Source organism: Lissotriton vulgaris, chromosome 4_1 (assembly GCF_964263255.1).
Source record: "Lissotriton vulgaris chromosome 4_1, aLisVul1.2, whole genome shotgun sequence".
Lineage (NCBI taxonomy): Eukaryota > Metazoa > Chordata > Amphibia > Caudata > Salamandridae > Lissotriton > Lissotriton vulgaris.
In genome coordinates, this window is record NC_141691.1 from 1118428759 (window position 1) to 1118452595 (window position 23837).

Sequence of the window (23837 nt, forward strand, 5' to 3'; positions counted from 1 at the left end):
GGAGTACCAGGGCCCTTATTCTTCCACTCGGCAGCAGTAATTGCAAATAGGAAAATCACCTTGGCTGAAGGGGAAATAATCTTCCTCTTGCGGTACAAAGCAGACCTGTTGCCACATGGCTTATCACTGTTCTTCAGTGCTCAAAAGCCTTAAGTAATTATTTGACTTAGGGTTGTCCTGTAAAATTTCCAGACTGTGAGTCACATAAACTGACTGTAGTTGGAGTCTGATAACCCCAGTAGGAACACATCCCTGAAAAACTGAACAGAAAAGGAAATTGAATATGTGATTGTGTCTTGAGCTTTTTCTTACTACACTGGTATGAAATATGGAACAAATGTCACTCAGACTGCCAAAGAGGATGGCCAGCCAGATTTTTGTTTTAACAGTTTCACATTCGTATGGCGACATTACCTCTGCAACCCAATTTTTACAATCTCCCAGCTATTAGGCAAAGCACCTAACAAAGAAGCTTTACAGAAGATGGCAGAGATGAGAGGGCTGAGTGTAACCAAAGAGGAGTCACACATATGAGTACCAGGAGAAGGAACAAAGGGATCTTGGGGAAATAGATCAAGTAATATAAACCCTTGAAAGTAATGGAACATGAGGGAATTGGTGTATCAGACAGCTAGGTGACAAACTACAAGACAATGACTGTTCACGCCCCTGTGGACCTTTCTACCAAACAGAGCAAAGTGATAAAAATGTCCCCTGCTGTATTATAAAACTATTATTAAATCTTTTATGGAAAAACTATGCTGTCCTAACTTGATGTTTTACCCATTCATTTAGGCGAATAGTGTAAAGAAGAAGATTCTTAAGGGGGAATCCAAACAAAAACATTATTATCGTTAAAAAATACAATCAGGCAAATGCATTCACCTAATTTTACAATACAGAAATTGTGCATCGTGTATCTTCATTAATATCATATTCATTTCAGCATCCGAGAGAAAAGAGTTAACAAGGCAATTCTTTAGATGAAAAGTGCCAGATTCAAAGTTAACAGAAGCAATCTGTTTCAATAAACAACACTAGCTATGAATAATCCTTATGAGTGAGCTGCTGATAGCTATTCACTCAACTAATGTATCATGTTAAAACACAAATATCTGCAAATATTCATTTAGTACAGTTCATAAGTCATGGCAACATTAAAACATCAAATAATTGAAACACTGCGAGAATACGTTTGAGAAATCCAATAAAGAGTTGGGAGAATAGGATTTTCCAAATATCACTCAATGGAAAACATTAAAACAAATCACACAAAACGTACTTGAATGTAGTAGTTAAATCTACAATAACCTATCGAATGTGAATGTATTTGAGCAATATTTTAAATATTGGCAGATAATACTTGTTTTCTATTAATGATAAAATATACTCTTTTAAGAAGTTGTTGCTTCTTACAGGAGGAACATTGCGGGGTGTAGGGGGGTTGTCCTTTTGTTTCTGGTATAGTTTTCGGACCATTTCCAAATCCCGACCGTATCTTTGCAAGATTATCATGTATTTGTCTGTGAAATCAAGATGGTCTTTGCCAATGCGCTCGAACTTCATCAACAGCCCAAGCATCTGTTCTGTCTTTGGAGGCAAAAACAGAGAACGCTGTTAGACAATAAAACATCACTACAATGAGAAACTAGGGGCTTCATATTATTTAGTATCAACTCAATTCACCTTATTTTGCTGTGTATTTATTTGGCATTCCTGAAACGGAATGCTCAATAGTATAATGCCCATGTAAAATCTATTAAGTTCTAACAAAATAGCATACCTGTAAAGTCTAGCATTTGTTGTGTCATCTGGCACTCGCGTCCCTATCAGATCATTCTTATCATAGAGCAATTCTCTCAAAATAATGCGAATGATCAAAGCAAGCACCTTCACGCTGTCAACAGGACGCAGATGACAGCTACTCAGATTGATGGAAGGGGTCTTAAAGCAAAGCATAGTTATCTGTACACTATCCTAGAGCAATAATGTCTCCACAGACGAGGGAGAGTGTCAGATGAATTATGAAGTTCAAAAATGCAAATGACTTTTAAAAAAGGGTGGGAGCAATTTACTTTAGATTGGTCTTTTAGCTTTGTTAAATGGATTCTAAGCCATATTTGTGGACTTTTTAAAGCAATTCTTTTATATTTTATTGAGAGTTTTTATGGCATGTGGGTTCAGTTTTTAAACAGTGTTTGGACGAGATACAGATTAAAAAATATCAGGAGACAGAAATATTGGAAATTGAAGATTGTGACACACAAATATCCAGGTGCACTAATAAAGTTGACAAGAATATTGTTTTTCGAGGTAAGTGATATTGTTTTAAATAATATTGATTTTTTAATATAATTTTCAATAATATAATGGCTGAAATCATTTGAATATGGTTTAGTTGATATATTAATTTTATGTTACTATTGTTTATATAAATGCTATTCATTCTTTAAAATATAGCTTGTAATTTTAAGAGATTTTAAATGTTTTATTTCTTTTCTATAGTGATTTATAGTGTTGCAGTGGGTTGTTGGGGGACTATGGTGGGAAGTGTATAAGGTAAAAATAATTATGAATTATTCAATACATTTTATTTAATTATATGATTGATATTTATTGGGTAAATTATGTAATATTTATTTCCATTATATGGTAATTGCTGGCTGCTAGGTTTTTTGGGTTTAGGGTGGGAAGTTAGTTAAGTAATAATTAATTAAAATGTAATGGTTAATCATCAATTAATTATTGAGCTGATCTTAGTTATGACATTTAGAGAATACTTATTTATTTTACTAATGTTTCATTTGTGGTCTGTTAGGATTGAAGGGGTCTGGGTGGGAAGGTAACTAAATAACAATCAACTAACAATTTAATATGAATTGGTAATTAATTATTTAATTTATTTTTAATTGTGTGAAATATTGTATACTGATTTATTTTACTAATATTTTAGTTGTGGGATGTTAGATCTGTAGGATTTAGGGTGGAAAGTTAACTAAGTAATAAATAACTATTAATTATTATTTGTAAAATAATTATTTGAATTATAAATATATAAATGATGAAATACATTTATTTAGTTATATTTTCGGTGTGGCCTGCTAGGTTTGTAGTGGTACAGGTGGGAAGGTAACTAATAATTGAATAAGAATTATTTAGTAATTGATAATTATTCAAGTTATTGTAGTATATATATATATATATTCACTGAAAAAACCATGGGTTATAGACCTTATATAGTTAGGAATTAGCATTTACAAAACCTTATTTTACTCACACAAAACCATTGAAATTCCATATATAGTTAGTTGCACTAACTATATATCGCGCACCCGCAATCCACTGCTGATGATGTCACATATTACATCATTCATGACATGGTCAGTGACATCACTGATGACATCACTGATGACAACTCAAATTACATCACTGATGACATTATCCAATGACTGTATGTTTCTGTAAAGTTAAAATATGTCTTACATATTGAAGAATGAGTGGATGTATAAGTGTCTGGATGAAGGATTTAGTAGGTGCATGACTGACTGTATGAGAGAATGATTAAATGTGTCTCACTGAGTGCATGGGTTAGTGACTAAACTGTCTTAATTTGTGCATCATTATGTCTGTTGTTCTGTAAACTGCTGAATGTGTTAATCAGTAGCTATATGAGTAACTATATGGGATATTCATTGGTTGCCCAAGTATTTGTATGGGAGACTGAGTATGTGTGTGAGTGGCTGGGAGGTGTATGACTCTGTGCATAGATGTGTGAGCAGTTGATTCACTAGATGTATGGGTTCAAAAGTGCATGTGGAAACAGCTGCATGGGCGGTTGACTGTGTGCATGAGTGTATTGGTGAGTGAATGGATATCTCAGTGCAACATGTCAAAGTAAGTACATATGTAAAACACAGTACATGTGAGAGTTGACATATATAACCGTGCATAAGAGCCAATGAATGTGTGAGTGGCTGTATGGATCATTGTGAACTTGTATCAGGGATCGTATAGGAGAGTAAATATGTGTTAGTATATGTTTGAATTAGTAAGGTGTGTATAACTGTATAGTTGAGGAAATGGAGGTGTGATTGATTCTTTGCATGACTGACTAGATGTATGAGTAACTCCATGGATGAGTGACAATCTGTGAGTGTCTGTTTACACTGATTGTATCTAAGGTTATATTAGAGTCTGAAGAGGTTCATCGTATTATCACATGAATGATATTATCAGTGATGTTGTCAGTGATGCCATTTGAGTTGTCATCAGTGATGTCATCAGTGATGTCACTGACCATGTCATGAATGATGTAATATGTGACATCATCAGCAGTGGATTGCGGGTGCGCGATATATAGTTAGTGCAACTAACTATATATGTAATTTCAATGGTTTTGTGTGAGTAAAATAAGGTTTTGTAAATGCTAATTCCTAACTATATATGGTCTATAACCCATGGTTTTTTCAGTGAATTTTCAAGGTTTTGTAAATGCTAATTCCTAACTATATATGGTCTATTACCTATGGTTTTTTCAGTGAATTTCAATGTTTTTTTAATAGCAAATATCAAAAGCTTTAAAATGTCAAGTATGTGGTAGGTAAAAACATTTTCGTGTCTATGCACGCTGATGTGCTTTGAACGCTGCACCCCCCCCCCCTTTTCTTTTAGGAGTATTCTCTCTTTGCAGATAGTGAAGGGTAGGTAACGCAGGCCTTTGCCCCCGTTGTAATCCGTCGTGCCTGCTTCCCTCTCCATTTGATTGATTGTTATCCAAGCATTTACTGTTTTAGAATTGGTTCTCTTTGGTTCATTCTCTATTTACAAACAAGCACAGAGTCGCAATACTCTGCTTAGTCTTTGCAGATAGTGAAAAATTGTTAGAAACAACAAAAGGAATCAAGCAAAATCAGTAGGCCACTATTGGGATCTCTTTTTGACCTCGCTAAAATAGAAACATTAGGAACAACCCCTCATGAGAAATATGAAACTAGTGAGAGGAACTGAGCTCAACGCCATGATGGCTGCAAGACAGCTCGGCTCCGCCGCCCACCCCTCCCAAAACAACGACAAACCCTATGCAAATATTATAAATATATACAACACACCAGCAACGTAACAGGGTAAAACGTTTTATTAAATAAATATTTACATGGCAGCCTGCTGCAACATCGATCCAAATGCATGCCGCCGTTCCCGGGATTTCTCCCCGACTACTCTGAGGCCCACGAGATGGAGAGGCCGGAGCGTTGACTAGGCGGGGCCTCCGGCCTAAACCACAGTGCCAACGATCGCTGCTGACAGCCACTGATCTGAAGAACCGCGGCCTGCGGTGCTTCCCTGAGACGCTTGACAGAGGCCCCCGAGGGGCGGTGTGGTGGCGCGGACTCGGAGGGGGCGCTTGACTCCTGCCCCCTCCCCAAGTCTTGTTGCCCTGGTGTGGCCTGAGATCGCCCCCGACATAGGCGGTCGGCTCCCGGGGTCAGGCGGAACTTGTTGCCTTTTGGTGACTCTTCCATTCTGGACCTTGTCCCACAATCCGTTTGACCTGAAGACACGTCCTGCGGTGCCCTGGTCCAACCATCACATATACCTGCGCCAGGAGACGGCGTGGGGTGCACTGGAATGGAGAGGCGGTGCGAACGAGCCTCCCCCACCTCCCCAGGTGGAGGTTTCTCAGCTACACCCCAGCGCTTCACTCAGCCACCTGAGTTGCGCCCGCTCCTGCGGCACAGGGCCTCGCTCGGCCAGCTGAATTGCGCCTGCTCTTGTTATTACAGCGTCTCACCCGCCATCCGGATGAATTGCACCCACTCTTGCAGTACAGCGAGAGGCGGCTGCCACGGAGCTCAGGAAATGGCGGTCGGCTCCACAGACTTGGGCCTGGCCTGCAAGGATGGCTCTGGGCAACCCTGGAACTCGGACGCTTGACTGCTAGGGCATGGGCCCCATTCCCAAAAGCGTCCCCTCAGCCTTGAAGATTCTACAAGAGTCACCGGGGCCCCCGACTCCCGCAGACTTCCGGTGGGGAGCGACTGCCATGATTGCTCGCGGAATGGCCACGACGTAGCCACGGAATGCTCTCATGCTGACACCAGCTTCAGTCTGAAACATCCAGAAACACTGTAGACTACCAATTCGATCAGTTCTGGTGGAGCCCCAACGTGACCCGGTAGAGAAGAACTTGCCCTCCCCTCTTTGACTGATGGTTCTTGTTGCCTGTCCCTTCTGTCATATGACGCGCCGCGTTAGCGCACCCGGAAGTGCTCCGGTGTGCGAGGCGCGAAAAGCAGCTACCCGGAAGCGATCCGGGGCGCGGCGCGGAGCGCGTAACGTAAGCATAACAGGTCATGTGACTTGTTAATAAAACTTTTCATTGGTTCATTTCACTTTTGGGTTCCTAATGATGTAAGGCTAGGTCATGTGACCTAAAAATAACACTTTTCATTGGTTGAGAACTATTTTTTGTCCCAAATGATGAAAACCCCTCCTTGTTTCCTCACTCTGACTTTCATATTTGTGAGAGGAAGACCTTTTTTCATCACTTAGCAATAGCAAGTGTTGTAGCTTCAGCTGGTGCATCCCCACCACCACCACCACCTCCTAGGAAGAGAGTACCACCTCCCCTTCTTGTTGCCTGATTCGGCCAGCTCAATCGATCGAGCATGAGACTCTGTTGTGATCTGAAGAACCGCTGCCTGCGGTGCCTCACTGAGCCGCTTGACGGAGGCCCCGAGGGGCGCTGTAGTGCCGCGGACTGGGAGGGGGCGCTTGGCTCCTGCCCCCTCCCCAAGTCTCGCTCGGCCAGCTGAGTTGCGACCACTCTTGCAGCCTACGACATGGAGAGGCCGGGGCGTTGACTAGACGGGGCCTCCGGCCGCAACCACAGCGCCAACGATCGCTGCTAAAGGAGGGGAGCCTTGCCGGTGAGAGCCACTGATCTGAAGAACAGCTGCCTGCGGTGCCTCCCTGAACCGCTTGATGGAGACCCCCGAGGGGCGGTGTGGTGGCACGGACTGGGAGGGGGCGCTTGGCTCCTGCCCCCTCCCCAAGTCTCTCTCGGCCAGCTCTTGCTATTACAGCGTCTCACCCGCCATCCGGCTAAATTTCACCCACTCTTGCGATACAGCGACTCTTCCATTCTGGACCTTGTCTCCCCAGAGGTATATCACCTTACACAGACATGCACTCTGATCTCCTTGGCCTCAGTCAAGCATCAATAGTAAGATTTTCATAGGTGAGTGTAGGTTCATGGTTTTCCATCCACAGACTAAAAGCCTGGAGTGGGAGTGAAAGAACCATAACTAGGTAAAGGGAAGGCAGAGGCTGTAGGAAGGACTCTGGATATGGTATGTTGCTTGGTCCCTGAGATGCTTCAATGTCACTGCCTTGCACAAATGGCATAAGTCCTGGATGTTGGGTGCCATAGTTGAGTGTTCCGAGCAGTGCTTGTAACACTGTCTGAAGCTCATTTGCACCTGCTGCAGCTTCACTATTCTCAAAGTAAGTGGGGGCTGTTTGAGGACCTGACTGCATTGGAAAGCAATGTGATGCGGTGCCTCCCTGAACCGCTTGACGGAGGCCCCCAGAGGGGCAGTGTGGTGGCGAGGACTGGGAGGGGGCACTTGGCTCCTGCCCCCTCCCCAAGTCTTGTTGCCCTCGTGTGGCCTAAGATCGCCCCCGACATAGGCGGCTGGCTCCCGGGGTCTGGCGGAACTTTTTGCCTTTTGGTGACTCTTCCATTCTGGACCTTGTCCCACAATCCGTTTGACCTGAAGACACGTCCTGCAGCTTGGTCCCTGAATGTGTGCAAGGGGACGGTATTGATTGGATCAAGATGGCGGCTTCACACAAAGCTGACTCAAGTGTTGCTGCTGATGCTATGCAAACAAAAACTGGTTTTCAGTTTGTACATTCTTCAGGATTTTTCCATTCAAGGCTGGTTGAGAGTTTGTAGAACGATGGCTTCAGATTTTCAACATACTACTCTTCAACATTCTTCATAAATGTAACAATGTGAGACTCACTAGGAGAACGTCCGTTTATCTTTCCTTTCAAAATGCTGCCAACAATATTTTCTGAATGGAAGACACCATCTTGTAGCATAAAAGGCTGCGTCAAGGGTGGTATTGCCCAGAATGTCTTGATTTCTAGTGCTCGTAATGACGAAGCCAGAACTGACGAAAGGGATTCTGGTCCTGCCGCTACATATTGGAGACATTGAACTATACTCTGGACCTGCCTGGCCTCGACCAAAATGGCGCCAGTATGGGAGCGACTTGCAACTCCTTATGACGTTCTAGTTAATTAGCCTTGACGTTATGGGGGATGTATGCGGTCTTTGTGCACATGGCCGGCGGGGAAGGGTACTGACTGGGAATACGGACAACCCTATTGATGTCGATTTTTCATTATTAATTATTGTATTAATAAAGCTTTGAAGTAATGTTACCCATGATACTCGCCCATGGTGTGCGTATAGACGATTTTATTGTAACTGATCCTGTTATACTTTCAATTAAAAAAACAACATTCACTGATCCTGCAACCGTTTGTCACGTTTAGTTTTTTCAATTAAATTACTCGCTTGTTACATACTCCTATACCCCTGGCTTTTGACCCTTTCCTACGCGCGGTCTGTACTACCGCCCTCGGGCGATCTATGTAATGAACAGACTACCATTGCCGAAACACAAGGGAATGCATCTCAGGGAGATAAGTCAAATACGTGGTAGATAAAAACACTTTCGTGTTTATGCACGCTGATGTGCTTTGAACGATCTCCCCCCCCCCCCCCCCCCTCCTCATCATTTAGATTACCACCGCCCATTGCACAAAAGTGTACCGGGCGCTCCCCACGCAAAAAAAAATATTTTTTTTTTTTTTTTGCCCTGCGGGCCCTTTTAAACCCTCCACATCAAACCTAGGGGGTCATGGAGGATCTACTATGCCCCCTTACGGTCATTTCCCCCTTCGTTTTGGCCTCCTCTTGTCTCTCGACTGGGCCCTTTTAAAGCCTCCACATCAAACCTAGGGGGTCAGGGAGGAACTACTATGCCCCCATACGGTCATTTCCCCCTTCGTTTTGGCCTCCTCTTGTCTCTCGATCCTACCGAGAGACAAGATGGCGGCCGCTCCGGACTGTTTAGAATGTTGACAGACACCGGAGAGCCAATCAGCTTCGCTTCGCGAAGTTCCGTTTCGCGTCAAGTACGCGAACCGGAGCGCTACCCGGAGCGCTGTCACAGATATATATATTTTTTTGAACGTTAATTTATCAAAATCCACTGGAGCACATATATTGAGACCTAGCAAAGGCACATCGGGCTAACAGTCCCTACAATTTTGCCAAGTTTCATGCAAATCCATTCAGCCGTTCGAGCTAAAAGTGAGGCCAACCGCCCTATGGAAATTAACATGGGAAAAACGCGTCTGTTATACTTTCAATTAAAAAAACAACATTCACTGATCCTGCAACCGGTTGTCACGTTTAGTTTTTTCAATTAAATGACTCGCTTGTTACATACTCCTACACCCCTGGCTTTTGACCCTTTCCTACGCGCGGTCTGTACTACCGCCCTCGGGCGATCTATGTAATGAACAGACTACCATTGCCGAAACACAAGGGAATGCATCTCAGGGAGATAAGTCAAATACGTGGTAGATAAAAACATTTTCGTGTTTATGCACGCTGATGTGCTTTGAACGATGCCCCCCCCGCACCCCCCCCCTCCTCATCATTTAGATTACCACCGCCCATTGCACAAAAGCGTACCGGGCGCTCCCCACGCAAAAAAAAATCCACTGGAGCACATATATTGAGACCTAGCAAAGGCACATCGGGCTAACAGTCCCTACAATTTTGCCAAGTTTCGTGCAAATCCATTCAGCCGTTCGAGCTAAAAGTGAGGCCAACCGCCCTATGGAAATTAACATGGGAAAAACGCGTTTTGGGACCCCCCTTTTTTCTCGGCCCCCCCTTGACGAAACCCCCCCAAATTTTCAGGGGCTGCTCAGAAACAAAATGTGCCATTTTCCTGAAAATGTTAGCCAATTCCGTCCACAAACGCCAAAGTTATTAGACATAGAATTTTCAAAAATCCCATAGAGAAAAAATCCTAACTATATATACCTACTGGCGATCGCCAGTAGGTAATATATATATATATATATATATATATATATATATATATATATATATATATATATATATATATATATATATATATATATATATATATATATTCAGGCTCACAGCGCGTAGCCGCTTCTTGCGCATTCCAATATTCTTAAATTCATCAGATGCAGCATCGTGATAATAAACACGGAAGAAATAAAGGAAAGGAAAGCCATAAAATTTCAAAGGGACAGGAAAGACTACATGACTGGAAGAATATACACATTCGCAAGAAAATATGACCAAGTACGGAGTCAACCTTTACCCAAGAACATGACCAACACTGGAACACTTGGAGAACAAAGTGAACCAGATTTGAGCACTGATTATGAATCAGAAAATGAGATAAATAATCCTCTGGGAGCCACTGGACCAATACCCACCCCAGCACAGGAGTTGGCTTTTTTACGGGTACAGCGCCTCACAACATTGAGACCAAGAATACCGTATCAACAAAGGAACAAATCAACCTCAAGACAGGACTCTCAACAAAAACAAAAAGCCGCCGCCGAAAAGACAGACGGTGGGGAAAAAGACAAAGAAATGACAAAAACGACAGCAACAACAAAGAAACAATACAAAAAGAAATCCCGACGATAATGGCAGAAAACACAACAAATAAAGACAACACAGTAATTAATCTCTCCAACATGGAACTATCGCAAAGGGAAATAGAGATCTTATCCTTGGGTCTAACTTTTTGTGCACACACAAACTTTGACTATGCCCAAACCAGAATTGATTTCTTTCAATATATGCGGAAATTGAAACTTCAGAAATATTTAGCAAATACACTAAACCAAAGTGACACAACTGAAATGAACATCCAAACCAGTCAAGGACTTAGTGTGGCAAACATGAATGCGTTGAGAGACATGATTGACATTGAGCAAGACAACACAAATGATTTGGTATCATCAGGAATGGCTGCAGAAATGGCAGACATAGATATTTACAAAACAGAAAAAAACAACTTTAAACCGAAATCTGTGTTCATGCCAGCAATGCCGAAGGATGGGCTTGATCTATTTACAGATTATGTAATTAAAGATTTGAAGGAATTGTCCACAAAAAGTTCAGAAGAGTTCTATAAAAAATATCAGAACAGAAATGAGTCATATGAAAAACTAATGGAAAAGATAAAAATGAGATCAGACATTGTCATCAGGTGGTCAGATAAAGGGGGAAACATTGTGCTATGGCCATTAGAAATGTACAACGATGAGGCAATGTTGCAATTGCAAGACCAGGAATGCTACACCAGGATAACTCCTACGCAGTTGGTGAGTGTACAGGAGAAATACACAAATGAACTATATAAATGGAAAAGCACAGGACTGTTGAGCAAGGAAGAATTCGAATACTTGAAAACAGACTACCCAGTATGCCCCCAACTGTATCTCATCCCCAAGATTCATAAAAATGAAACAAAACCACCAGGAAGGCCAATAATTTCGGCTATTGGGAGCCTGTTTGAAAAAACTAGCATTTTTATTGATCATTTTTTGCAACCCTATGTGAAAGCCCTCCCGGCATACGTAAAAGACACAAGTGACTTTTTACGAAAAGTATATGATGTACAATGGGAGGATGATTTTGTGTTTATGACCCTAGATGTACAATCTTTATATACCAGCATTAGACACCAGGATGGGCTAAGGGCAGTGAAACACTTTCTAGGGCAGAGACCTATCGCACTTTACAATCACACTAAAATGTTGTTGGAAATGACGGAGTGGTGTCTGACTAACAATAACTTTATCTTCAACAGACTCCATTATAGGCAAATACAGGGATCAGCTATGGGTACTTGTTTCTCCCCCAGCTATGCGAATCTACACATGGGCTGGTGGGAGGAACGGATACTCATGGCTGAGCACCAAACCACATTTTCCAATAAGGTGATAATGTATAAGCGGTATATAGACGACATTTTCATACTGTGGAAAGGCCCCAAAGAAGAAGCTGAATTGTTTGCTGTAGAGTTAAATGAAAATGCACTAAATCTGAAATTCACCTGCACTACAAACGCCACCTCAATACAGTTCCTAGACATAGAACTATATATAGATCAGGGTAGAATCCAAACCAGAACATATCGGAAGCCCACTGCCGGAAACTCAGTGCTTCATGCACAAAGTTTCCATCCTCAGAACCTAAAGGAATCCATTCCCTACGCAGAAGGCTTGAGGATGACAAGAAATTGTAGTACTAAGACTGGATTAGATGAGGCAAAACAGAACCTGTTTACAAGACTGAGAAAGAGAGGGTACAGCCAGAAAACTTGCAGCAGAGCAGACACAAAATGCAGCAAAACCAACAGAAAAGATCTCCTTTTTACCAAAAGACAAGAACACCCAGAGATAACTCCCAAACAAGAGCCTCCTAGACTGATAACAGGATTCAACACCTACCATAACCAGGTCAGAAAAATACTGACCAAACATTGGCCGCTAATAAGGAGGGACCCCATAATTGGAGAACTATGTGGAAACAGGCCTATGATAGCGTTTAGGAAAGCTAAATCCATGAGGGATCATCTAGTCTGCAATGCACCGGCTATCAAAAAACCGGATGATTGGCTGTCAAAAATCAAAGGTTTCAGTAAATGTACAAAATGCAAAGCCTGTAAGCATGGGGTAAACACCACCAAAGTAGACATACCCTTTAGGAAGAGGCCATACAAGATCCGAGGCAAATATAATTGCAAGACGGACCATGCAGTATATGTTCTAAACTGTATTTGTGGTAAACGATATGTGGGTAGCACCATTCACCCTGTACATATCAGAGTCCTCCAACACCTTCGCGCAGTGAACAATGACGACCCTGCATACCCTGTGGCCAGGCATATAAACACAACCCATGCAGGGGACATAGGAGTATTAACATACTTCGTCATTGACAATGTGCCGAAAAACATCAGAGGAGGTAATCGCCTGCAGAGCTTGAGAAGACTAGAGTCACGGTACATTATAATGCTCAATTCCAAGATACCGAATGGTCTTAACTCTGATGAAGCTCTCAGTGTCCACCTGTAATTAGGAAATCAAGGTCCTAAATTACAGTAAATAAGCCCGACGTTCCCGCAAGAGAAGGCTTGTCCTTCTCTCCTCTCTCCCGTCCAGGAAACATCTTTTGTTCAGTTTTAAAAATAACTATCACTGTATATATTAGCACAAACACGACCCCAGTTTTAGCCTGACATAGCAGCATTTTGGAAAATCACCACACGCACATATGTGATAATATAAAATGGTAATGTCTGCAAATGATTGTATATCTGATATCTGAATAGACATAAATGTATGAAATGCAAGTGGGAACATTATTTGTTTAGATAATTTATTGCAATATATGTAAGTACCCGGTAGCGCAAAGCATTGACTGACGCTTATAATCTTGTCCACTGGGAGATGATGTAAATATAAAGCGTACTAAATGTAATAACGGTCGATTGTCATAAATGGTTAAGCCTATCCACTGGGAGTAAATGCGAACAGTGTTGAACCGCGAGTGCGATACACAATGATCAAAACCTGATAGAAATCACAGGCAAGGGCTTTAGTATCGAACGCGAGCGCAAGGGTACGCACTAACACACGCAAGTAAACTAAGTCAAATAATCCCGCTTAAACTTCCCTGGTTAACCCCGCGCGCCTAATGATCAGAGAACCGATTATTATCACAAACGTTTTCGGAATAACCTTGTAGCATCCTCACTGCACCCGCTCACACACGCGTAAAGCAGCATATGGAGACCGGAGCAAGCACGGCAAACCTGCACCAATGATTAATAAAACAATGTGCCCTCACGCGAATATAAACCACGGACAATGTAATATTTTAAGAGTACCACACTCACCAGCGCCGAGGGAGTTTTGAACACGGTAAAGCGCGCGAAGGTCTGCCTGTCACATCAGAGCGAGGCACACACAAAGCAGGAATGAGGAAATCACTGGGCTCAAGGTGCGAGAAGGTTTCTATAGAAACGAAACAACGCATGGAGGCGGGTGATGTAATTGCAAACTGTGAAAGTGAAAATAACTTCTCTATGTCAGTCTAATTAAGGCGTCGCCCCATGTTACCATGGGAACTGGGTTACACACAAGTGTGAAATGTGAAAACAAGCTAAAATGTGCATGAAAACAGGAGTTAAACGCGCAGATGTAATGCAATGACTAAGGGGTATAAATATAACCACAGTCTGTTAAGATGTTGTGAACAAGGCGGGTGCTTACCGCCGAAACGCGTCAAGCAGCCTAAATGAGTGAATAAACTTATTTGGAATCAACTATTTCACGGAGTCAGTGCCTTACTTGCATGAGAAAGTTTGGAGTGTTCCAGATATATATATATATATATATATATATATATATATATATATATATATATATATATATATATATATATATATATTCAGGCTCACAGCGCGTAGCCGCTTTTAGCGCATTCCAATATTCTTAAATTCATCAGATGCAGCATTGTGATAATAAACACGGAAATAACCCCCAACGCGTTTCGGCGATACCTTCGCCTTGGTCACGGGTGATTGCATTACCAGTGTTCGAAACATTAAATAAAGTTTCACGTGATAGGTGCTCAAAACATAAACAAAGGACTCAAGACCCCATTATCGCGGCCATCTTGGAGTGGAGTATTATCACCATTATATCTATCAAGCCCACTGCAAAACATTTCACCAAATATATATAAAGACAGTCCCGTCATACAAAAAAGGTCATGGAAAGTAACATAAACTTGATGTTTACATTTCATCTCACTTAATTAATTGTATAGTTGTTTAATACAAATGCATAAAATGTGTGTACATATATATATATATATATATATATATATATATATATATATATATATATATATATATATATATATATATATATACAGAGTACATGCCTCATACTACGTTTTATACTGTGTACATATATTAATTTTTGTACTATGACGTGTGTATATATATATATATATATTTGTGTTTTTTTAGAAAACGATTTTTTCTAAGCATAAGTTATATTGTATTCAACTGTTTGCGTATTTTGCACATCAACACATTTTTCACACTGTTATTTAGTGTGGGAAACAGGGATTTTTGAATGTATATAATTAGGGCACTATGCCCAACATTACTACCAAACATGCAACTGTGACTTTAAAAATGTGTAATTTTGCACTGGTCACATGACCACCCATACTATATATGTCACCTCCTACTCTCCTTGCATGACATGTGATCAAGCCTCGGCTTTGGCGAAACGCGTCATGACGACTGGTGGGCTGCTTATTCACAAATAAATGCACTGAAAATTGGAACGCGCTTACTTGGTGGCTTTATTCCCTTTTCCATGTTTGCTTCGTATGCTGTGGTCGAACGTTGGAAACTCTAAGGAATATATATATATATATATATATATATATACAGAGTACATGCCTCATACTACGTGGTTTAATGTAAAATTAGGTCACCTAGAATACAAACAAAATAGTAGAGTCCGCACATATTATTCAGTGTTCCCCCGCTAATGTATCAGATTTTTTTGCATCATATTTATTAATAATAATAAGGGCAAAGATCGGCTGTTTATGCTGCGCTTATTAAAACCAATGTCAGTGCCATTTGAGTAATTCCCGTCGTATTTGTGGGTGTACTTACTGGTGTGAGTGTCCGATCCTATCTGTTACCTGTGTTGCTAGCTCTATTGCCTTGTGGGTAATGTACGATTCAGAAAAGGGGATGAAACTGGGATGGTGCAGTGAGCTAAAAAACGGTGTTGGATCTAGCCCTGATCTCTTGACTGGGTGAGAGCTTTCTGCTTAATTCAGAGACTCTGTCCCTCACCACCCCTTGTTGTAAATATTGTGGGTAATGTAGTATGGCAGCATCCTGTAATAGGGATCTCCAGATTGTGACGATGTGCCATGTCTACTGAAGTATGGCCATGTTACAGCCTACTGGCCATTGGGTGCCTATTATTGCTCGTCTTTTAGCAGGGTGCATATAAGTATCTGTCCCTTGTTCGTAAATCATATATTTCACAGTTATTCTCCGCCGGCATTGAGCCACCCCTCCAAGGACGTGGGAGTGCTTTAACTTGTATATAAATATATATATCCAAACACTTGAGTTACCCCTAAGGAAGAGCCTCCAGGTAGGTTCGTGTTGCACCAAATGTATTAATAAAATGCGGTAGTCAAGTTTGGTGAAGAACCGGCTTCATTGTCTCTACGCCATACGCGTTTCAGGTTTCCCTTTCTTTAGTGGCGTTTGGTTGTGGCAAAGTCAAGGCAGGGTGTGCTGCTATTCGTACTTATGGATCTACCTCCTGTGTGCGTGGCCACTCCTGTGGTCTTATGGTCCATGTAGTAGCACATAGTTTTCCTCTTGTGAGGCTGCCCAAAGTTTGCGCTTTTGACTTTCAATATAAAACCCCAGTGGGTGAAGACAACAGTCCTGCATCAAAAGCGCTGCTCAATTGTGCATTTTCATTATCGACACTACCTCCCGAAAATTAGATGATTTCAGTTGAAAGCATCACGGGTCTGATTCAGCAGTATGGCTCTCCCGCAGCTGGGCGAGCTGCAACAAATCCAAACACTTGAGTTACCCCTTAGGAAGAGCCTCCAGGTAGGTTCGTGTTGCACCAAATTTATTAATAAAATACGGTAGTCAAGTTTGGTGAAAAAAAGGCTTCATTGTCTCTATGCCATACGCGTTTTAGGTTTCCCTTTCTTCAGTGGCGTTTGGTTGTGGCAAAGTCAAGGCAGGGTGTGCTGCTATTCGTACTTATGGAGCTGCCCCCTGCGGGCAGGGTCACTTCTGTGGCCTTATGGTCCATGTAGTAACACATAGTTTTCCTCATGTGAGGCTGCCCAAAGTTTGCGCTTTTGAATTTCAATATAAAACCCCAGTGGGTGAAGACAACAGTCCTGCATCAAAAGCGCTGCTCAATTGTGCAATTTCATTATCTGCACTACCTCCCGAAAATTAGATGATTTCAGTTGAAAGCATCACGGGTCGCTTCTGCAGAGTGGCGCTGCAGTGAACCGAAAGGCAGCGCAAAGGGCAGAATAGCCGTTTTTGGAGGTAACAAGATGCAACATGGTGAGAGCGGGACTCAATTATTCAATTCATCATCTTTATTCGGGTTTCATTTTAGAAAGCCATAAAAGTACAGTTCATTTCATGCACATTAAAAACATGACATAAAAGTATAAAACGTTAAGATAGCTAAATACAATTTCATATCACATCACATTCTGCATATCATTATGTACAACGGTAGGGGCCGCTTAAAAATATAAACATGTTGTCTCAGTATTCTTGATTCTCAAGCCAAAGGAGTACAATGCAGTTTATTCAGCTAGCTTAAGTATGCCCTATGTTTAACGCAGAGTTTCAAGAATCTGACAATATTATCTGCCATGTATGGTGTCACCAACATTTGTAGGGTGATATAGGCTGGGCGACACCTTCTTAGACCCAGATGTTTTACTAATGGGAGCACCCAGCGAGTCCTAGGCTCTTTGTAGCATTTGCAAAAGAGAACGACATGCATGGTGGACTGGTTTGATGTCTCGTCGCATGGACAAGTTATTAGATGTGTTTCCCACGTGTTCACATCTGGGAATGAGACCAGGTGGTGGAATATATTCCACCTAAAGTGGGTCAGCAAGAATCTGTCATAGGCCTTGTGTTCAAACGTTAAATAGGGCTGAATGTATAAGGTGGATTGTATCAATAATCCTTGCTGGACAGAAGATTTAGCAATCTCGTTAGTCAGCCTGAGTTGTTCCAAATGGCTCAGGCACATTATTTTAAATTCCTTCCTTGGTAGTTCTCTTATTTTCATGGGGGAAGAATAGTATTTACCCAAGCCTAAATCCTGAAGGAATTTTTTAATGTACGTTAGCCATTTAATTTTCTAGTAGAAAGCAATCTTCTATCAGCCTTCGAGTGAGGGTGTTTTTTTCGGAGGACCAGATGCTGTGCCATAAAAGCATCGGTTGAAGCCTGATTATGTCAGTTAAATATGTGAGACCAAGCTCTAGGTGGCAGTTATATGTAGAGGAGCTTCGGGGGATGGCAAGTAAGAATCTTAGGAAGCTATTCTCAGCTTTCTGTAGGGCTTCGAATTTCCCGTTACCCCACAGCGCCGCTCCATAGGTTGCTGCGCTGATACATTTAGCTTTGTAGATTTTTATCAATTCCGTCGATGGTCTTCCACCCAACCTTTGTATGAAGCTGGCTAAGGCTGATGTGGCCCTTGTGAAGTGCAACTTCCTTATCTCAATGGCCTTCTTCCAGGTGCATTTATCGTCAATCAAGACTCCTAGGTATGGGTAAGTTTTTGTTGATTCAAGTTTTACATTTTCAACAAAAATGTCCCTAACTTTCTTACGGCACCTGCCTATGGACATGATGAAAGTTTTTTTGATATTAATGTAAAGGTCAAGATTCGCCATGAATCTGCGATATCTACCCACTGCATGTTGAAGTTCAACAGATGTACGTGCGAGGATCACGGCGTCATCCGCGTACAGGAGGGCCGGAATTGGTCGACCTTTTATCAATGGTAGGTCCTGGCACCCATGTAACATAACGTGTTCCAACCCGTTGGTATAAAGGGTAAAAAGAAAGGGGGCCAGGACATATCCTTGTCGGACTCCTCTCTGTACTCCGAATGACGCCGTGAGTTCACCCCTGGTGCCAAACCTGACCCTTGCTGGGGCCCTAGTATATAATTCCCGTAAGAAATTTATTATGGGGGACTCAACCTCCATTTCCTCCAATATTCCCCAAAGCTTGGAGTGGCTGACACAATCAAAGGCTGCTGTAAGGTCAACATATGCTAGGTAGAGGTTCCCTCCTTTAGCCGTCACATATTTGCCTATTAAGAGAGAGAGATTTAATACTTGTTCAATGGTACCCAGTCCTTCGCTAAAGCCATATTGTATGTCGGAGAGTTTCCCATTATCTATAGCCCACATCTGCATTCGATTAAGGATAACATGGCCTGCTACCTTACCTAGGGAATCTAATAATGAAATAGGTCTGTAACATGATGGCGAATTGTGGTCTCCCTTTTTAAAAATTGGCACCAGGATGGAATCTGACCAAGAGTCAGGTAGGCCTGCAGCACAAGAAGCCTCTAAGACTCTCGTCAAAATCGGAGACCACAATTCCATATTATATTTGTAGAGGTCCACCAGGACTCTGTCCGGCCCTGGGACCCTACCACCTTTACTTGCTTTGAGGGACGATTCTAGTTTGTCAATGGAAATACCCAGGGCAATCGGGAAGACGGAGTTAGGTAGCGATGGTTCAGCAGCCTCTTTATTATTAAATGGTGCCTGAGGATTTGGGATTCCGAAGATGCCTGAGTAATGTTTGACCCATGCTGCCTCATCGATGGCCATTTCCATAGTGTCATTGATGTTATTATCTGCAAGGAAGGGTGACCTAATTACCTTCCAAAAAGTGGTGTCGTTTATAAGGATACAGCTGTTGTGCAGCTGGGTCCAAAGATCTTTCCTGAGTTCCGATTTCCTATTCTTATTCGCCTCGCTATATGCCCTTCTAGCAGAGATGATTTCCTGCTTGTCCCTCGGTAGTTTGTGTAAGGCCTTTTTTAAGTTAGAATGGGCTTTTGAACAAGTCTTATCAAACCATCCTTGGTTTTTAGGTGGATTATCTTTTAGTTCCCTATAAAGAGTTCCCTTTACTGTCTCTATTATTGTTGAGAAACTCTTGAGGACCGCTGCATCAGTGGCGTTGAGGTACAGACAGTTATTTATTGATTCAAGGGATTTACTTACCACCTCGGTGGTTATCACTAGTGGGTCAATTGTTTCCCATTTAAGGCAATAACCATTAGTTCTCTCCATGTGTAATGTACCAAGAGTATTGGTGTGCCCCAAATTCTGCCTTTGGTTGATACCTGGCAGTGTGAAGGATACACTGATCGGAAAATGATCGCTGATAGAGACATCGTGGGTGGTGAAGTTTACGATACGGGTCGCAGCTGTGACTGTGATGAGTATACAATCTATAATACTCTCTGCGCCTCTTCCGTTATAAGTACTTGTTAGGGAAACTGAGGGGGACACTAAGTCGTTTGCCAATCCCAAATCCAAGGTACTTATAGCCTCATTTAATTGTTCTCCAATACTTGTGTGGCAAAAATTAGTTATTGGAAGTCCTTGCTCGTCTAGAAGGCCACAATTGTGTTTACTACTTTGAGGGCACAGAGTAAAGTTAAAATCTCCCCCCCAAATAATAATATTGTTTTTGTTTGACTTGTTACCCAATATCTGTAGGTGGTACGTTATTTCCTCTAAAACTGTTGCTAGGTCAATCTGGTTTAGGTTATTATAAAAATTCACCAGAACATACGTGTCCCGCCCGTTAAGGTCTAACAGTAGTATTTGGAAATTTGGTTCGTTTTTATAGAATACGATATTCTTAAAAACCAAAAGATTTGAAATAAAAATTGTCAGGCCACCTTTTGCTCTTCCTGAGTTAGATGGAACAACACTAGAAAAAAAGGTTTTATAACCCACCATGTGCAGTTGTTCCATCACCCAGGTCTCCTGAAGGCAGATGACATTGAAAAGAACTACAAAATGTAGCCAAATGTCATTCGTCAATTTGGGGCGAAGGTCAGCTACATTCCAAAAAGAAATTGTTAATTTCAGATCGATGGTAGAAAGGGGCTGCTCTATGCTATGATCACAAGGTCCTCAATCTAGCTGGCTGTTATACCATTGCTCACTGTGATAGGGAAGGTCTGTTCGATGCTTTGGTGTGAAGGGACCTCGGTCTGCTTGATATTATTTCCATTTCTTACTGTACTAGAAGTTGGTTTTACCGGGGTTTTAGATCTAGCGGCGGGAAAATAGGGTATATTGACCTTGTTAGCCTTATTATTATCTGCTACCATTGAAATGATCAAATTAGTAGGAATGAAATAGTTATATTTATTTACTAGACTCTGCATAGTTTCGGGGATCTGCATAGCCAGTTTCGTGACAATATCTTTCCCCAGTCAATCAATACTGTCCAGCCCAGATAACACGTTAAACTGATTATGTGTCGGGATGCCATAATGATTCTTCGACATTGGTGCGCTGAATCTTTTTGCTGGCCTGTTATGTTGGTTAACGTATGGGGGTAGATAAAGCCAAGAGGAAGGATGTTGATCAAGGCTGGCTCAAGAGTGTTATGGCCAACCTCCCAAAGAATGTTCTTGACTAACAATGGTGACCTAAATGTAAGTACTATGCAATCCCCCGAAAATGTTTTTGTGGTGTTACCCATCCATTGGACCCTTCGTGCCATATTAAATTCGGAAAAGAGTTGAGATTCAAGACCTGTTTTCCTGCCCAACCAATACAGAGTTTTGTTCCTTAATGATTCCCATGTTTCTCTCTCTAATAGTCCCTTTGGTGGTACATTTGCTAAAACGATTACGTAGGGAGTGGCACATGGCGGGAGGTCGAGCACTGAATCGGGTGCTGATGGCGCCCAGATTGGAGTTTGGGCGGGTTCGGCGGTTTGTTGCCTGGGGAAAAAATACAGGCTGGTAAGAAATTGTTGTACATAGAGTTGGTTCCAAATGTCTTTCTTTGATGAGCGGGGTAATTACGGGATTTTCATGGGACTTGCCCAATGAGAGGTGTTTTCCGCCAGCTATTTTTGTGGACAGATCTTTAAAAAGAGGTTCCCTAAGGTTTGAGTCAGAGTTAGAGTGATTATTGCGGTTGGGTTGGTCATTACTGGACTGTGGGGTTTTCCGTTCTCTGCTCATCCGCAATTCCTGGGCAACATGGTTTACCTTATTTGTGGATAGGTGGTCCTCAATGAGTGTCAGTCTGGCCCTTACTTGGTCCAGGCTCACCCTCAGATATAGGTCCAACTGTTCTACCAGAGTGAATAAGCTCTTCAAATCAGTGGATAATCCCTCTAACCCCTTTCTAGGGTCCTCTTTTCCTCCGTTACAGCCCTTCTTTGTTGTAGGCTTTTTTTCCCCCAGGTAGACAGATTTCGGGACAGTCGCTACTGGAAATTTTACGTGATTCTTGTCCTGTGTTGTTACTCTGGGCCTTGGGTTGGAAGTATTCTCTAAACAGGAAGGAGTTTTATTTTTTTTCTGTGGGGGCTGTGAAAAGGAGTCCAACTCACTTATTAGATCATCAGAAATGTTTTGAACACAACCATTAACCTGGGTTTCCGACCTTTTAGTTTGATCTTGCGGCTCGTATTCTAGGGGGGAGCGGTTCTGCAGATTGCTCGATTTCTGTGGACGAGCATAGGAAGCTAGCCTCTATAGATTCTTCTACGGAAATAATCTGTTTATTTATGGCCCCCATAGCCCCCCTAAGATAACTCAATAAAGATTGTTGAGAGGCTGGTAAGTGTGGTGGGGTTTTTTTTGGGCTCGTCATTTTCCGCTTCCCCATATTCTTTCTAAATTTGTTAACTTTTATGTTAAAAAAAGCTATAGCACAATTGAAATGTTAAAATCCTAACAAGTCCACAGTCTCTACTTTTTCAATGGCAGTGAAGAGCAAATGGCAACAAGTTATGGTCTTACTATGAGTTGATATCAAGTTCAGCCTTCACGGTGGAGCCAAGAGATTAGGCCCAGCCCAGCCTCTGTCAGCCGCTGAGGGGCGCGGACGGGCCCGCCAGCACGCGACCCGCACTGCAGATGGCACAAAGTTGTTTTAAGCGTCTCCGGTCGCTTTCCGATGACGTTCGTTGGTGTGCGCCCCACAGGGGCCTCTGGATGTTGGAGTCCGGGGCTGCACACAGGGCACAGAGCTTCCTTTGCGGCGAGCGGGACACAGGGCGGGGAGCCAAAACTGGCATCAGTCCTCCCCCACAGAGCAGATGTAGCAGGTAGGGAAGATTGCGGAAAAAGGATCCCGCGCTGCAGGAGGCACAAAGTTGTTTTAAGCGCCTCCGGGCGCTTTCCGATAACGTTCGTTGGTGTGCGCCCCACAGGGGCCTCTGGATGTTGGAGTCCCGGGGCTGCACACAGGGCAGAGAGCTTCCTCTGCGCAGACCACAGGCGTGTACCCCAGCAGCAGATGTAGCAGGTAGGGAAGATTGCGGAAAAAGGATCTCTTTTCCAGAACCACTGGGGTTTTCATTTTTGTCCGATTTTTATTAAGTGCAAGCAACTCACTGTAGTTTATTGACGGCACTACAAGAACCAGCAGGCTAAGCGAGAGTCAACGCCCACTGGGCAGCTGGTGAGACTATTTGAGTAATGCCGGTGTGTTTCACTTGACAAGGACTCATGCCTCTGAGGAAATGCTGTGTGAAGCATGAAACGTGTCAGGCTGTTTTATTCCTTTGGAACAGACCTGCATTCAGTATGCTGCAACTTCCCAATTAAATGACGAAATTCCTGCTATCTGCGTGGGCTCTCCTAAATGGGCTTCTTGTTTGTTGGATTTAATGATTGCCGGTCATGGTCGTAGGAGAGCCCTGCCATGAAAGGATGGACTGCGCTGCAGTGAACCGAAAGGCAGCGCAAAGGGCAGAATAGCCGCTTTGGGAGGTAACGAGATGCAACATGGTGAGAGCGGGACTCTTTTCCAGACCCAGTGGGGTTTTCATTTTTGTCCGATTTAT

At 42.5% G+C, this 23837-nt stretch overlaps 1 protein-coding gene across 1 annotated transcript in view; it reads right to left on the bottom strand.

The window, feature by feature from the left end:
* The window catches only part of LOC147722959 (dynein axonemal heavy chain 5-like), a 1378573-nt gene that overhangs the window by 1153936 nt on the left and 200800 nt on the right, over positions 1-23837 (bottom strand). Inside the window, exon 17 of the mRNA XM_086965349.1 lies at positions 1417-1590. Within this exon, the coding sequence (XP_086821475.1) occupies positions 1417-1590 (174 nt within the window). The remainder of the gene's footprint in view (positions 1-1416; positions 1591-23837) is intronic.